The sequence below is a fragment of the Mustela erminea genome, chromosome 4 (genome assembly GCF_009829155.1).
Source record: "Mustela erminea isolate mMusErm1 chromosome 4, mMusErm1.Pri, whole genome shotgun sequence".
In the NCBI taxonomy this organism is placed as follows: domain Eukaryota; kingdom Metazoa; phylum Chordata; class Mammalia; order Carnivora; family Mustelidae; genus Mustela; species Mustela erminea.
The window spans coordinates 68,469,690-68,487,749 of record NC_045617.1 but is presented as its reverse complement, the minus strand read 5'-3'; the positions used below and the strand labels follow the sequence as shown (position 1 = coordinate 68,487,749).

The window sequence follows — 18,060 nt, the reverse complement described above, 5'->3', positions numbered from 1 at the left end:
GGGGTGCAGCAGGCTTCTGCTCTATTCTGCTGTACTTCCGGACTTACATAAAGTTTCTATTCAAACTCATCAGATAGGTAGGTAATACTTACTTTGCAAATGGATGTCAGTATTATACGTGTGTTTTTAAGTATATATTATATATAATATACACATTTATATACATTATTTTTTAAAGAAATAAAAATTCCCATAGCCTCTCAAACATACTACATGCAGAACACTGACACATCACAGAACAGTGATGTGAAAATGTGGCCCCAGGTTCAATATCCTTCTGTGTAGACCTTGCCTTAAATCTTCTGCTATTCTTTTGCATAATTGTAACTTTGAAATTCATTAGGAAAGAGGATGATATAATTCTGCACCACCTTAAAAGAAAAAACAATCCAGTATGTAATGTTTGCCTATGTCAACTTCTCTGCCTGAGCATATTCTGAGTGAGTACCACCATAGCATATGCCAATAAAATGACAAGGAGTAATACTAATATTGTATATTTGCTAAGTGTTTTTTTTCTTTTATGTGCAAGTTTCCATGCTAGATGGTTTCTCTCATCTAATAAATAACAGTCCAGTGAGATGGGTAATATTGTTCTCATTTGTAAGTGAGTGAACTAAGGCTTAGAGTTTTTAAGTAACTTTGTCCAAACATTATTAGATAAATATGGTGCCAGAATTCAAACCCATGGTTTCTGACAGCTAAGCTTTCCCTCTTCACACAGATCATTTTCTTGGCATAGGACCTGAGTATCCACATAATTTATATTTATATTATTGCTCCCCAGCAGCAGCCAGGGTTGAGAGACACTACTTTCTAACATAACACATTGTGAAAACACTGACCAATAAACAGATCTTAGAGTTTATCCTCTATCTCAGTTATTATTTATCTGACTTGTATATTTATGGGGAGGAAGGTTTGCCATTGATAAACCATTGTGAGTGGCTTCACTTTAAGCTTCTAAGTCACTTAAGTTGATAAATATGCTAAACACTTTCAATTTGTATGAGCCAAAGATTTCTCTCTTCCAGGAAAAGTCAAAGACAGAAACAAATTAGATGCTGATGATGATCTGACTTCACAGGAGAACCAGCCTCAACCAAGTTAAAATGTTGGAGTAGTGTAAATTTACTGGGAGCTTAAAGACTTGGGAAAGGGGTTTTAGGAAGAGGAGGAATGTGGAAAAGAAGGTCAGGACTTGTCAAAGATAAATTTATTTTCTTTGAATACTTTTTACTGCTGGCCATATACTCAATAACCTGTATTGAAACACTTTGGAAGATGCATATATACCTTATCTGAAAAAATACTTCAATCTGATTCTTACATCATCTAGATTATTTCAATGCAGCATTCAAAATATCTCTCTGGAGAGTTGTTTCGTTAGTACATTTCATAGTCTGTTAGACTTAAAAACAAATCATTCTTCATATATCTACACATTGAAGTTAAAGTACAAGCTCTTGTTGACAATGTACAAATAAACAGAAACTGTGACTCACCAGAATCTACAATGGATTAGAGTTCATTTGGTTTGCCTTATGCTTTTGACTAGAATCTATGACTCTTTAAAGACTGGATTATTGAGTTCAAGAGTGCAGTTAAATATGGGGATGGACCTTCCAGTTTACTGATGTCTTAAGATGGCTTTATAATTATTATTAACAAGTCAGTTCCAACAAACTTCTTTGCTAATGCATCTATTTTTATCACTTCCTGAGTGGTATTTTATACAAATCTGTCCTTTGAGAGGGAGTAAGTGGAAAATGAGACTGTTTTGATTGGAAGTTGTCTGGATTTGGTAAAGAATGTCATGTCACTGCAATCACTTTCTTGTCATTTACCATAATACAGTGTATCAAGTTAAGGTCCTTTCCATGGGTTCAACTAAAAATTATTCTCAAAGAGAATTTATTAGAATACTATCTAGGATTCATGGAATACCTGAGAGACTGGAGAACTTAGCTTGGAAACGGAAAGACCATGAAGCAGCCCTGGAGTCTGGTAAGCATGAACCCCAATAACACCAAGAGCAGTCTGGTCATGACCTTACCACATGGATGGAATGGAACTCCACATGTCTTCATTGTTTCTTGCTAATGATTCTGCTAAAGATCACTGTCTTTCCCCTCTGCTAAAGATTCAAATTCTAAAGAAAGACTTTCTGGAAATGTTAGCATGGCTTACCCACTTGTCTATTTAGTTAAGGGGAAAAGCAGGGGTCTATCTTCTCGCTACAGTTCCAATAGGCAGAGTGGAAAATTTCTCGAAGGCTAATTGGATGCCAGTTGGAAAGTGAACTCTGGACAACCAAAAGGGAAAAATACTTTCTGCATGAGGGGATGGAAGTTAGAGCGAAGCTGGGAATATAGAAAGACAAAGTGAGCCTGTCTTTTTATTGTGCTAAGAAAGTGGGTTATGGGTTATCTCTTATTGTAAGTATTAAAAATAGAAGTTACCAAAAAAGATAGGCTATAGGGCTGCAGTATTGAGTAAAAAAAGGTAAAATTATCTGAGTCATGAACTTGTCCCAAGAAAAATGTGGAATCAATAGTAAAACCTGAATAGTAATTTAAAATAGATGTAAGACAAGGATGACTCTTATCACCACTATCAATATTGTTCTAGAAATTCTAATACAGTACAGCAGAAAATATAAATAAGAATCAATTATTGGAAAGAAGATAAAACTTAGCATTGTTTGAGGAAAATATAACTACATGGAATAAAAGTCCAAACAAATCAACTGGAGAGTTAAAATAATTTTTATTGTATGTATGCCAGCAATAATGGTTACATAGAAAATATATTGTTTTTTAAAAGATTTACTCACAATAGGTAAAACACACATACACAAAAGAACAGAATGTCTGTGAATAATTTTGAGAGGAACATGTGGAAGCAAATGAAGAACACCACAGAAACTTGCTGTAAGGTACAGAAAGCTGTCTAAATACTTATGCTCCTTTTTAAAAAAAATTTTATTGATTTATTTGAGAGAGTGAGCAAACAAGAGAGCATGAACAGGGGGAGGAGCAGAGGGAGAGGGAGAAGCAGCCTCCCAGCTGAGCAGGGAGCCCAACATGGGGGTCTCAATCCCAGGACTCTGGGATCATGACTTGAGCCTAAGTCAAATGCTTAACCGACTGGGCCACGCAGGCACCCCTTTTGTTCATTTTTTAAAATCTGACGAAGTGATCTCATGCGTGAAAAAAGTCAAGGTAGTTTTTGACACTAGGAGTAATTAGCAACAATTTGTCTTACTTTAAATTAGATGAAAAAGTAAATGTCCCAGAACAAAAATCTAGTCCGATAGTTAAAACATTATACACAGTCCTGAAACAGACCGTGAGCAATGGAAGGATTTAACATATCCTCAGAGATCATCCAGCCTGTGAACAGAAACTTGGATGCAGGAAGTTGCTCTGTAATTTCATTTAAAATTAGCTGCCTTAACTTAATCTACTCATGAACCTAAGTCTTTGTTATTAAATAAATAAATCCAAATCACTAGGGCTACTCAACATGCAACAGACTGCATGAAGTCTGTATGAGAAGCAGTACAACTGGAAATCAATGCTTATAATCAGGAATCTTACTTGAAAGCACCATTTGTTCCTCTTTGTCTTTTTGTATATGCCATATTCATAGGTATAGCATGTCTATTCTGATTATACCTCGTGTTCATCCCTGGTGGCTGCTTCTCTTTTGGTGCAGCCTGGAGTCCAACAAGTGATTCTGTTTTACTTCATAGAGCTTGTATTTTGAGTCCTATCATACCAGGCACAACCTTGAACTATGGTAAAACCCTTCCAGACACTTTTATAACCTTCAATAGCAAGTAACAGACAGAAATTTGGTTTAATTTCTATCATTAAAAAAAAAGAAATTGAAATCTAAGTGGTCAACAATAGGGAAATGGTTTTAAAAAAAAATTGGGGGGTGCCTGGTTGGCTTAGTCAGTTAAATATCTAACTCTTGATTTTAGGTCCAGCCTTGATCTCAGGGCCATGAGTTCAAGCCCCGCATTTTGGGGGGAAAAAAAAATCTTTGTAGATTCATACAATGTAACATTATACAGTCACCAAAATATTATGTTTTTAAGAATTTTAAATGATATAGTTCTTTCAGGAGATAAGCTATGAGTGATATCTTTATTTTCATTTCATTTCTGTATGATTTTTTATTTTTATTTTTTTCTTTATTTTCTGATTTTTTTGCAACTTTTCTGAAATCAAGAAAACCTATTTTAAAAAGAGGAGAATTAAGATATTTAAAAATTGGAATATATATTAATAAGGATTCATGAAAAATGGCAAATCATGTATAAACAATTATTCAATAACATTTAATGTGTACTTTCTTTGATTTTACAAAAAGGCATTTATAGTCAAGAAAATGAATGACAAATCCATTCTAATTTGCATTCCCAAATGCATTCCCTGAACAGATGAGTAAGGTATTTCTGGCAATTTCATGGCAGTTCATGCAAGGCCTGGAAAATTCTTTCATGTAGAGCCTCTAATTCTAGACTCGCAAAGCTTCAGTGTGGATAGTAAGAATGGCAAAGATTACATATTGAATCTCAAACAGGAAGCAAAATGTAAGAATTCTATCTTATTATATGTTCTTTGGTTCAAATAATTGATAAAAACCCTGCAATTGGTCCATGTGGTTGATTATGTTGTGGTCATAAATATGATCGCCACTTGTTTTGCAAAACAGTAAGCAGTAAATATAATAATTCTATGGATGTGATTCTAAAAATAGTTTATACCTACACGAATCTTTTTGGAAAATTTTACCAAATAGAATCAACTTCAGTGCTTTTCTGAACCAAGGATAGAAAAAAGCATAAACCATTGGATTGAACATAGAGTTCAAGTATCCAAACCAAATCAATGCATCATTCAATGTGGGTGGAATGCTATAGTCCAGGAAAGGATCCGTGACCATGCAGACAAAGAAAGGACACCAGCATATTAGGAAAACTCCCATCACAATCCCTAAAGTCTTTGCAGCTTTCCTTTCTTTGCTTTGTAACATTCCCTTTTTTTCTTCCAATCCAATTTGAAACTTCTGATTTGCATCATGAATTGATTTTGCCTGTCTCTGAGCTATGAAATATATTCTGGAATAGACACACAACATAATAGATCCAGGTATATAGAAAGAAGTCATAAAGGCCAGTACCCCAGATGTTTTGCTAAAGAAGACGGAGCAACCCCCTATGCAGTGAATGTATTTATAATACATCTCTTCAGCTCCTTTGAAGTTTAGCTCCAGAAAAATCATTCCAAATGCGAAAAGAGCAGGAACACTCCAACTGATGAAGATCATTGCAAAGATAACCAAGATATTGATTTTGGCTTTGTATCTCAATGGATCACACACAGCATAGTAGCGGTCAATGGAAATGAAGGACAAGTGGAAAATGGAGGCTGAGCTCAGCATAATGTCAGTGCTGGTGTGAATTTTACAGAAGACTTCTCCAAAGTACCAGCCATGCTCAACAGATCTGACCATGCTATAGGGCATGACCAGGCACCCCAGCAGAAAGTCCACGGTGGCCATGGAATGAATGAGCCAATTAGTTGGGGTATGAAGTTGCTTGAAGTGTGATATGGATATAATGACTATCAGATTGCCAATGAGTGTGGTCAGAATTATGAGCACCATTAAACTATACAGGGAAGCACGGACATCATTCGACCTGCTGCTTTTCACACAGGAAATATTAATTATATTGTGGCAAAAAGACATTGTTCCTGAGGGTTTTCTACCAGTTTATTTCTTCCTTTGTGTATTGAGGAATCTTTTTTTAAAATCCATAATCAGGTTTGGGTTCCTTCTTTTACTTCCATATACCTATTCCAGAAATCCGGGAGGAAAAAAAAAAGAGAAGAGAGAATCATTGAAAATTTGATTCTTTTCACTTCGAGCATACTCCCTATTACTTCTGGCTGAAAATCATTAATTTAGAAAGAGCTTTTATTCCTAAGTTTAGTTCCATAGGTCAGTTCAATAACTTTTTTAACATCTCCTCGTTGGATAATGGTGCTAGAAATGAAAAGTTGAATTATTAGATTGAAACACATGAAACTGACACTTCTTTTGGTTAGAGAAGGTCAAATGATGGATTTTTCATATGCTTCAATCTATGGAAATTTCAAGCAAATCAAATATTTGTTTGAACAAATAGTCTTTGTTCAAAAGAATGTCTTGTGGGGAAAGTTTATATTCTAAAGGGTACATATAAATTGCCAGAGATTTTAGAATTCAAATATGTTCAAGAGGAAAAGTGAAATATTTTAAATGTATCTCTTGTACACAGTAATATCTGCTAGTGCATGCTTTTGTACTTGATAACATATAAGATATTTCTTATTTTCTAATTAACTATAATGGAAAGAAGCTTACATACATTTACTTCTAGTTTGCAAAGCACTTATACATATATTCCAAGCATTACTTCATTTAACATTTTTGCATCTACAATGTAAACATTATTGCTTATAAGAAAGATACGACATGTTTTGTTAGTGTAATTATACTGGCAAGAATTTGAGCTTTCATTCATGAAACCACTGAAAGTAGAATATGACCTGAGGTCTCAATTACTAGTATAGTTTCTTTTTTGTTAATCCACATTTTCTTTCCGCGGCAGAAAGAATCAATTCTTCTTTCCATTCTTTTTTTTTTAATCCACATTTTTTTCCCACAGCAGAAAGGATCAATTCAGATAAATTATTTTCATTAAACTTTGAACTTTCATATAAGAACAAAAGATCTCTTGAAAAGTGATATCTATTAATGAAGTGTGATATTGTGGTCTCAGTTATTAAGGCTTTTAAATACACAGACCAAAGTCTGTGGTAAAGACATGATGTGGCACAGGGAAAAGATGGCTGAGTATAGGCTGTGGGCATGGCACTGGAGCTCTTTTTTTTTTTTTTTTTAAAGCTCTGAAGCCCATTAATTTTTTTTTTTTCATTCATTCCCAATTTTAAAACCAAAGTAAAATCTGGTTAAAACAGAGATGGCACCTTCTTCCTCCTCATGCCCATTAAAGAACCCAAGGCTCCATGAGAGCTCATTTAAAAATATCCCCTTTGGGGGTGCCTGTCAGCACCTGTCAACCTACATAGTCAGTTAAGCATGAGCTTCTTGATTTAGGCTCAGGTCAGGATCTCAGGATCATGAGTTTGAGACCCTTCCCCCTAACCCAAGTCTGTTTCTCTCCTCCCTCTTCCTCTGTCCCTCCCTCCCCTGAAGTGTACACTCTCTTTCTTTGTCTCTCTAAAAATAAATAAGTCTTTTAAAAAAAAATCCCCTCTGATTCTATATGATTCTGTAATTCTCAACTAAATTCTGGAATTTTCAATATATTTTGAAATATGTATATGTGTATATATATGGTATATATAAATATATATGTATGTATAAGTGTATATGAAGAGGAGAGAGAATTTGGAAGAAGAATGGGAATTTCTGGCACTCAGTAAACAACCTGCACTGTGTTGAGATGCTAGAAAAGAGCAACAAGTCTTAGAATATTCTCAGTCTGCCTTCCTTTTCATTTCCTCCCATTGCCTCTGAGCTAACAGTTTAGATCAAGACTACATAAAAATTTAAATGTACCCATAACTGGAACTGGAAGAATAAAAATAAATAAAATGTCTAGCTATGAAAATGCGTATTTTAATAAATTTAAAACACTTCTTCTCCAATTCCTTCAAATATGTAGTACTCTTCCATAAAAACAATAAATTCCTCAAAAAGAATTACTTTTAATTTCCCATCTTCAGAAGATCCCCTTTTACTTCCACTTTATGAGAAAGGAAAACAAAACAAAACCTCTTCGAAAGAGTCATTTACACTCTTTGTCTTTCATTCATCTACTAGCCTTTTGAATACGCTCTAGCTCTAACGGACTTTTGTCAACACTCTACCAAAACAGTTTTGGGTTTTTTTTTTCAGCTAAGACAGTAGAAGAGATGGTTTATTGTACATGTGTTGCATTCAGGCACAAATGAAAAGAGAATTAGTCCAGAAAGTCACGGGTCCAGGGCAAAGGACCAAAAGGGACTGTTCTGGTATGAATGACATGCGTCTCTCAAAGGTGGTCATTGTGATCAGATGGCAATAGATGTTCTGAATCCACTGAATCAAGTTCTAGACAATAGGCATGCAGTCCACAAATTGGTACCAGTGTCTCTGGCTTCTGGCTTTCTTTATTTCTGCTCCTGTGGCTTCCATGGGTGTACAAGCCAGAGCTTTACTTGGTCCTCTGCTCCATCTTCTTTTACCCTTCAACCTGTGCTTGTGCTGCTTCCTCTGCTTGGCTTTCATGGTGCAGAGGTTTCCAAGAAGATGGCACTAAGGCCAAGAGCCCCAAACCGTTTTTTAATCTTGTTGTCCTAGGTTACTAACTCCAGTGCTAAATTCTCAGGCTTCTTCTCACTTGACCCCTTAGATGCTTCTTGAAACAATCCCTTCCTTTGCAGCTCTGAATTCAATGGCTACTCTTTTCAGTTTCCATTGCCTGTTCTTCAACTCACTTGCCCTGAGGCTAGTCCTTGGTTCTCTTCTCTACTGAGGTCTGCTCCCTAGGTGATTTCTTACAGTTTTCTGGCCTTAAACTAATCTATACGCTGAGGAGTCTCATATGAATAACTCCAGCCATGACCTCCCCCAATCCCACACTCTGGACAAACATTTCCTGCTGTCTAGAGAATATCACCCCTTACTATATATAAAGCCTCCAGTCTTCTCCACAACATGTGTCCAGCTCCTTTTCCTTTCCACACATCTCAGAAAGTGGCAACTCCATTCTTACAAATCCTCAGTCCTAAACCTTGAAGTAATTATTGACTACTCTCTCTCATACTCAATAATATAGCTAATCCATCAGTAAGTATCTTGACACTTCATTGAAAATATATCCATAATCGGACCAGTTCTCATGGTCCCAGCCACTAACCACTTTCAAATTAGTAGCCTCTTGACTGGTTTCCCTGATTCTTTTCTTTTTTCCCTGCCTTCCTAGTTTAATTCTAGAGTCTTGACTTGAGCACCTAGCTTCAAAGCCAAGGAGAGGATTGGTTCCCTCCTCACCATTCTTTCAGAAAAGGTAAAGAATATGAATCCATTCTGTGGATGGTGTGGAAAGTGTTTCACAGACGATGTTAAGCAGAGGAGAAACTCATTTCGTTTGCTATCAGCTGTAATAATCAGTTAAAAAGTCAAGGAAGGGGACCCACAGGGCTCCTTGAAAAAGTAATCATGGAGCACAGAGGAGAAAGTCATAGGATTTGGTTTTGTTTTGTTTTTTTAAAATTGTTTTCTATTGATACATCATTTTGAGATTACTGATACAAACTGGTCAGAGAATAATTATGTATTTTGCCCAACATCAAACTGCAAAAAGTTTCCAAACACAGATGCATTTCATGTTCAAGTTCCAAAAATAAATAAAGGCTTTCTATCTGAAAACATTTCTAGCTCTCTAAAGTAAACATTAAGAAACAAGTACAAAAAATGACCTCCCGGCTTCTGAAGAGTCCACTTAGTTACATGAAGTATTCTCTTTCACAACACTTTTTTCAGATTCAAAAGATATTTACTTCCTAAGAACTTGAGGATCTTCATTTCAAACCCTTCAGTCCGTTTCCATGGCAACAGTGCAGGGTTCCTTGGTTCCCAGAAGTCGCATTAGTAGACTGTGGAATTTCTCAATCTTGGACTTGGGCTTGGCCTGTTCTTTGCACCAAACAAACTAAATCACCTGTTAACTTTAACACACGAACTCCCCCATCAGAATGCCAGTTTTTGAGAACCACACACGCCTTCGTAGGGCCGGCGAGGTAGTTTCTTAGCACTGCTGAACGCCTCCCAGGTCTGGTACTTTGGCGTCCAGCACTTACAGTGGAGCTCCGGAGAAGACGAGGTTGGGGACTTGGGGTGCCACCGGGCCCACCTCCAAAGTCATAACTTTTAAAACAGCAATCACGGCTGTCCACGTGAACAGAACCAGGGAGAGGCAGAAGCCACACAAGCCTAGATGAGGAATTTCTCAGCATGTCACAACCCTACAGGAGAAAGTGATCTGAGCTTCAAAGTACAGTTAGGGAGACATCAAGAACTTCCACCCCTTAACCCAAGGAAACTGGCAGTTATTCAAGGTAAACAACAGTAGAATGTCCTGGAGCTGCAATAGTTTAGAACCTTCTGGTATGTCCTTACCCAAACACACAAAGCCAAATAGAAATGCAAAAGCAGTTTCCTAGCAGGAAACAGAGCAGTTGAATTCCTGGGGAATTCAAGCCCAAGACCACTTGATACCTTAAAGGAAACTAAGAATAAACAACTGTCCTTGATCCAGATAGAAGCCAGAATGTCAATGCCTTGTTGGCTTGTTCAGATTTTTCCACTCACTTTGTGTTTCCTCTAGGTGGTGACTTTGTAGTTAGCACATAATATAAAATGAGGGATAGAGAAATGAAACATTATAACTCAGGATTTCATTTTTTGTTCTAGAAATTTCCATGGATATTCTGTACTTGCTTTTTATAAGAAAATCTCTGAAGTATATAATACCCTGACTGATTTGAGGGAGGGAATTTAAAAGTAATATGGACCTAAAATTGCAACTAAACTTTGTTTTAACCCAAATAGATTGTTGTCTTATGATTATTCTACTGCTCCTAGATAATGTTATAAAAAATTGTATGGTCCTACATAAACTATTGTACTCAAACTTTTGGTAAACTTTCAAAGTTTCAGATGATTCTTGCTTGACCAGTATGTGACCTTTGAGTGTCATAAAAAAAAACACTGTCACCCAATGCGACCACTTGAGCTAATGAGTCTATGATGCTCAAAGGAGATAAAGGATTTAAAGTATGCTAGGAAAAAGCCATACAATCTGTGTGAATCCAGTAAATAGTCCTCAAGTCTGTTTAGAGACCATAATTGCCCTCTCCAAATAGATGGGACCGGAAACTTGCTGATCCTGCATTTGGTTCCAGAACCAAGAAAGCAGGATGTTATTAACCAGCCCTAAAATGGAAAAATAATGCTTAGAATGAAATCTTCCGAAAGTGTTTTCAAGGCCTCATTAAAAGAGTTTAGGTGTAGCACGCCTAAACTTTCTAATCTAGCAAGACCCCACTCTGCATGAGATTGTGGCCAGAGGCTGTGTGTCCCTGTCAGAGTTTCTGGAGAAACTAAGATGGCTGATATTTGCCGGGTTAGCTCATTTTCTTCTCTATTTAAAGTTACCTGGTAAGTAATACTTTTATTCACTATCAATACAGTTGAAAATTTAACTTGAGAATACAGTAAATATAATTTGTTTTCTTCCTACAAATCCAAAACCCCAAAATAATGTACCTTCACAGGAACAAAACTAAGGCTGACCTCAAGTATATAGAGAGCTATGAGGAGAAAAATTTGAAACAAGAGAATTTTATACACAGGAAATGTACTTACGGACTGTGAAAGATGGTTTACTATATTCCAGTGTTCATAAAACATTCTACCCATGTATTCTTTTTGGAAAAAAAATATATATATATATTTGCTGAGAAACATCAGTTGCTTTTGCAAGTCATGAGAATTAGTCTCAAGAATTTGGAAATGAAGCCGTAAAAAGACTAAAAATTAGCTTTTGCAAATCAGAGGACCGAGTTTAAAATAATTCTGGCAGGGGCACCTGGGTGGCTCAGTCAATTAAGCATCTGACTCTGGGATCGAACCCCATGACCATGTTGGGGAGAGGAGTCCTTTCTCAGAGGGGAGTCTGCTTCTCTCTCTCCCTCTACAGCGCCCCCCTGCTTGTGCTCTCTCTGACTCTCTTTCAAATAAATATATAAAATCTTTTCAAATATATAATACAATAAAATAGTTCTTCCTTTAAAATTGAAATGCAATTGATGAAGAGGCACATTTTTTAAAAGCAAGTTTGAGGAAAAATACCTCTAAAATACCATTTACAAACTGGAAGCAAGTATTTTAAACAGCCTTGCCAGTGAGAGAAAAGCTTCCACCCAAGAGACTTTGACAGCCTGGCCTGCCAACTATGTGTACACCCCAGAGTTCACAATTCATTTAAGAAAATAGCAGTAGCAGCACCGAGAGGAGTCAAGTCAATTAGAAAAGGTGGGCGGCTACTCTAGAGGCAGAAAAGTGAGAACTTTAAAAAGAACGTTTACTAAAAACACACAAGAACATCAAATTAGCAGACAGAAAAGATTTTACAACCAAAAGAAATGATATCTGGTATCCATAAAGAATTTATAAAAGAGAATAATCACAGCTAAAGACTAAATCACTGACCCTGGGATTCAAATGGAAGAGTATCACACATGCTAAGCTACAATACAAAGAAAGAGAAATTCACTCATTCTTTTTCACAAATATGGAGTGAATGACTTCGCTCCATCAGACACTAGGTCCTGGGGTAAACAGACACAACTAAACTTCTTGCCCCTTGAGGAACCTACATTCCAGTGTGCATGGGGGACATAGATAATAAACATGAACAATAAATAAGAAGTTAAATTGTAGTGTTTGCTAAGGGAAAAAAATAAAGCAGAGAAGAGACAGTTGCAATGTTTGGGGAGAGGACCAAACCTCAGGATTAGGGAGCCATGGAAAACTTAAATAAGAAGCTGACTGAATGAAATACCTGAAGGAACTGAGGAGCTAACCACATGGATATGTAGGGGAAGAGCAATCTGGAGAGAAGAGACAGCCAGCTCAAAGGCCCTGAGATGTGTCTGCAAAATTACAACATGTCAATGTGGTTGGAGCAGAGCCAGCAAAGCAGAGAAAAAAGGATGGGGAAAGTAGGGATGCTGTACAAAACTACACTGAGTAGGGCCCTACAGGTCCCAGTAAGAATTTTAGCTTTGCCTTTGAGTGAAAAAGGAAGTTCCTGGTGGGTTTTGAACCCAACAACATGATCTGACAAGTTCTGACAGATGCACCCTGACTGCTGTGCTGAGAACAGAGGCAGAGGGTAAGGACGAAGGCGAGAGAAGCTGCCACTATACTCTGGTGAGGGAAGATGATGGTTTGAACATAGCAGAGGTGGTGAGTGTGGAGAGGAGTGGCCAAGTTTGGAAGTGTTCTGAAGGTACAGCAGGCAGGATTTACACATGACTGAGCGTGGGAGGAAGTTTTCCAGGGAAATAACGGGGCTTTTGGTTTGAGCAGCTTGAAAGGGGGCCTCCCACTGACTGAGATGGAAAAGATGGTGGTTGGAGAACAGCAAGGAGCAGAAAGAAATCAGGAGTTGGGTTTTGAATTTGTGAAGTTGGAGCTGAGTGCTGAAGAGTGTGGCCTCTAGTGTCTACTGTGTCTGTTCAAGTCCAGGCAGGCCTGGCCATTCACCCATTCTCTGCCTTTGGACAGGTTATCCAATCTCTTGGGGCTACAGTTTTCTTGTGCAAACAAAAGTTTAAAAAGTTAAAAAAAAAAAAAAAAAAAAAAAAGAAAAGGAAATCTAGTTCCTGGGCTGTTATATGTCTGGAATGAGTTAATATTCGTAAAGTGTTTACAACAGCATCCTGCGCCTTTACAAGAATATACATATATTTAAATCAATATGAAAAAGATGGATACTAAAGGGTTATTATAGGCAGAAGGAAAGGAACAGGAATGGACAAGGGAGATAAACAGGGAAGAAACAAGATGAAAGAAAACAAAGAGGGGTTAGTATGTCATAAGGGAATGGGCTGTCTTAGTAACTGCCATAGCCTCAGGGCCTAGAAAATGTCTAGAACATGCACTGAGAACAAAAATGAATAAAGGCTTGAATGAATGACCCAATGAGCTGAGGAATTCATTAGCTCATTTCTGTTCCCCCTGGGGCCCTAGTAAAGTAAGGCACATGCACTTAGTCCAGCAAGATAAGAAAGAAAATGTTTTAACCAACCAGTTAGAAATTCTTTCATTGTGGTGATAGTATTACAGATATTTGCATATCTCCAAACTCTCAAGTCATGTGTGTTAAATGTATACAGTTTTTTAAATATCAATTATATGTCAACATGCTGCTTTAAAAAAACAAAGAAGGAAAGATGATTGGGCTACCATAGGATTTATTTGTAATAAAATTTGTAATAAAATTACAAATAAATCCTATGGTAGCCCAATCATCTTTCCTTCTTTGTAATTTTAGAAACCAGAAGACAGTGGAATGAGTTTAGAAACTCTTCAGGAAATAGCAACTCAACAGTCCTATATTCAGCCAAAATGGTAGTCATAGGAAGGCAAAAGAAAGATAACAAATACGCATTTATAACTACCTTCTGAGAAACTCTAGGAAATACTCTAACAGTATAAAAACTAAACCAAACCAAAAATTTCTAATTAACAAGAGATGAAGAATAAAAGCAACAACTGTGAGTAATATTATCTAAATTAAGATTTATTTTAAATCAAAAAGAATTGTGATTATAGGACACAAATAATGCTGGTTACATAAGGATTTTTGAAATTAAAAATATGTATTTCAAAAAAACACTTAATGTTAATCTGTAACTTAAATTTTCAACTATATCAATGTCCTCCAGTTTTTATCAGGTTGGTTAGGGGCTAGCTAGTTAAACATCTTGACAAGATGACAAAATGTACAGCTAATCTTTTATTTTGGCAAGTTTCTCTAGCAGTATTTTTTAAAGTTTAAAATGCCTATGTTGTTCAACCCAGCAGTAGTTTTTGTAACAGCAACAGAAGTAAAAACTAAAATAGTCTGAACTTCCATCAGATACACACATCAGTAGACATGATGTATGTTCAATAAAATGTTAAGTTAGGGCACCTGGGTGGCTCAGTTGGTTAAGCATCAGCCTTTGGCTCAAGTCATGATCCCAGGGTCCAGGGATCAAGCCCCACAGTGGGGTCCCTGCTCCACAGGGAGTCTGCTTGTTCCTCTGCCCCTTTCCCCACTCATTCTCTCTCTCTCTCCCTCTCAAATAAATAAATAAATAAATAATGAATCCTAAGAAAATAAGATGTTAATTAAATGAGTTGGGTTTTTTAATGTACAGGTATAGAAAGATGTCAATGATATCTTGTCAAGTAAGAAAAAAAAAATTTTCAAAATGTTTTAAAATACCATGTACAGAGACACACATACTGACACACACACATATTTGTATAAGCATGGAAAATACATATGAAATGGTACACTCCAAATGCTTAGTATCCTTAATTCAGAGATGGTAAGATTAAAATTAAAAAAAAAAATTAAAATTAAACAACAACATAAAAGAAATAATATCAAATTGTAGCAAAACTTTTCCTGGGTGGCAAAATAACAGGTGAGTTTTACTTTCTTCTCCCTAATTTCTACATATCCCAAATTTTCTACTATGAAAATGTTTCACTTTCATAACTAGAAAAAAATATTTAATAAAATTAAATGGATTGTCTATGAATTGCTCTAAATGAAAGTTTAATGAAACAAAAAAACTATTGGTGAATAACAAGTAACAAATTATACAATTTGTGCTTTTTGTGCTTGTATAATTCTCTATATGAGTTACTGATCCATTTTAACATTATATTAAAATTAAATTTTTGCTGAATTTCTGAGCTGAACCCATATCCTGTTTTTGTTCTATATAAATTTAGAAATTTAATTAGAAATAAAGTTGATAACAATTTTATTCTAAAAGTATGTTTGCAGCTCCGTAATTTACCCAGTATTTCTTAATAAAATACTAAAATATTTTTGAAAAATACTTATTTTTTTTTGAGATTTTATTTATTTATTTGCGATAGAGCAAGAGCCAGCAAAAGAGCACAAGCAGGGGAGCAGCAGAGAAAGAGAGAGAAGCAGGCTCTCCACTGAGTCGGGAGTCCAGTGCCACTGAGCCATCCAGACACCCTGGAAAATAATTATTTTATCTTATTTTTAAAAGATTTTATTTATTGATTGATTGATTGATTGATAAAACAAGAGAGAGACAGACAGCAAGAGAGGGAATACAAGCAGGGGAAGTGGGGGAGGGAGAAACAAGCTTCAGACTGGGCAGGGAGCCCAATGAGGGGCTCGATCCCAGGATCCTGGGATCTTGATCTGAGCTGAAGGCAGTTGCTTAACAACTAAGCCAGCTAACAACTAAGGCAGTTGCTTAGTTGTTAAGCCACACAGGCACCCCAAAAATACTTATTTTAAAGGTGAGAAAGAGTCAAGGGGCAAAAGAAATAATGAAATTATTTAATGTTAATGTTATTTAAGGCATGAGTCTTGATGGGGAACATCATTGGAAGCAATCTGTTGCCATCTTGAAGAAACAGGAAGCATGGTAAATTCCATGTTTGCTTACCCATCAACATGGCCCGACAGATAAGAGAAAAAACCATTTCCAGCAATATTATGAATAGGTAAATAGAATATACCTGAAAGTTTTTCCTGCTATGTAGATCTGCATAAGATAATATGTATCAGATTTAAGTCATCATACTAAAAGATTCGTAAACTAGTCAATCTAATATATGGCATGTAGACACAAAAAGACACACACACACAATACACTAAAGAGTGAAGTCATTCAACAATGGGCCAGGATTTTTCCCACCAAATAATATTTGTGCAAATAAGATTTTAGTTCTGTAGTTTAGTATACAATAACAATAACAAATAATTTAATTTTAAAACCTGCACAAATCTCTGTGAAGTTCCTTTTCATAATGTTAAAACTAGCCAACATATACAGAAGGAATGCCCTTCTTCATTTACAAGAAGAGGAGATAAAAAATCATGTTTCAACTTTAAGTCTCCTAGGTTTCCATAGGTGAAATTTTCATAAACGTGAAACATTTTAAAAGCACATATAAAGCAAGCTATTTAAAGATATATAACTAGTTTTTTAGCTTTTCTTACTAACACAGGTTTTAAGTAACTAAGTTACAGAAACCTTGTTAACTTTTTATTAAATAATCATGAATTTTAATGTATGAGTAAGTACCAAACCACGGATAACTTTTATGGTCTTCAGCATTCTCTCAATAAAAGATCCCCTAGACCCCCAGGCTAGTCCCTGCTTTTTGCTGTGGCTTTTAAGTGCATTGAGACCTACCTTCTCCGGCAAGAGTCAACAAGCGTGGATGAACTGGGAGAAGAAACAGCCTTTGAGAGGAGACCTACTGCATCTGTCCCCAGCACGGCTGCTCCTGGCTAGAGCCACTGCTGTGCTCCAATAGGCCACATTTCACATAGGCAAGTGACGCAAATATTAAAATCTGGAAAAGATAAGCTGATAATAAATCTTTCTGAAACAAGGTAACAATATAGTATTAATACATGGAACTGGGAGGTGCTTTTATTCTAAACCAGCATCAGGAAGCTAGCAGTGAACAAGCTAAACAGAGAAAGTAAATATTACCATTACTTTTAAAAAAATCTCAAACATGGGCCACCAGTAACCACAGTCATGGGTGTTAACAGCATATATATAAAAATACATATCCATTAAAACTGCCTTAATTGTGGATGGATTTGAAAGAAAAGTACTCCTGCATTAGATATCTTTACAAAAGAAATAACTAGCACTAAAAAAGCAGTTTAGTTTCAAAACAGGTAACTTTACCTGCCAAAGGACTAGTTTGGAAAATTAATATGTATTTAAACCCAATAACATCTTGTCGATAGAAAATAAATTAAAACAACGGTTCTCCCAAACTTTGTTTTAATCACAATAGGAAGAAAAATATTTTACATCATGACTCAATATACATGTAGGTAAGCATCCATAACAGAAGCAAATGTTTTCATTAAAATATGTGTTTATTTATGCTTATTAAATGTTTTCATTAAAAATATGCTTCATTCAACCCGTTCTGATATTTTCCACTTTCTTTTTTTAATAATTGGGATTTATATCCCAATAATTTTACTAATCACAATTATAGAAACACTGCTTTAGAGGTGAGATGTCATTAATTTTTTAATTCCTCTAAACAAAACTTCTAAAATGACCCTCTCACACATGGAGCCAGATCCTTCAAAATAGCCAAATAACTAGCTTCACAAGTGCAGTT

General features: G+C 36.0%; 2 protein-coding genes across 3 annotated transcripts in view; both read right to left on the bottom strand.

Annotated features, from left to right (window-relative positions):
* The window catches only part of LOC116588443 (trace amine-associated receptor 3), a 55,940-nt gene extending 38,791 nt beyond the window's left edge, over positions 1 to 17,149 (bottom strand). Inside the window, exon 1 of the mRNA XM_032339491.1 lies at positions 17,100 to 17,149. The gene's annotated coding sequence lies outside the window, so the exon portion shown is untranslated. The remainder of the gene's footprint in view (positions 1 to 17,099) is intronic.
* TAAR1 (trace amine associated receptor 1) lies at positions 4,268 to 17,180 on the bottom strand. Of its 2 annotated transcripts, XM_032339493.1 has the most exons (3): positions 17,100 to 17,177; positions 16,420 to 16,445; positions 4,268 to 5,871 (listed from the first exon to the last, which is right to left on the bottom strand). In XM_032339493.1, exon 3 carries the CDS (start codon positions 5,764 to 5,766, stop codon positions 4,750 to 4,752), a length of 1,017 nt encoding a protein of 338 aa, XP_032195384.1. In that variant the 5' UTR covers positions 5,767 to 5,871; positions 16,420 to 16,445; positions 17,100 to 17,177; the 3' UTR covers positions 4,268 to 4,749. The 2 variants fall into 2 exon arrangements, with proteins under 2 accessions (XP_032195384.1, XP_032195383.1); XM_032339492.1 differs by lacking the exon at positions 16,420 to 16,445 and having other exon boundaries at positions 17,100 to 17,180.
* Between the last annotated feature and the right edge of the window lie 880 nt (positions 17,181 to 18,060).

What these genes read in the sequence shown, in the direction of transcription:
- TAAR1 (XM_032339492.1), bottom strand. Translation starts at nt 5,766, where the DNA reads ATGTCTTTTTGCCACAATATAATTAATATTTCCTGTGTGAAAAGCAGC.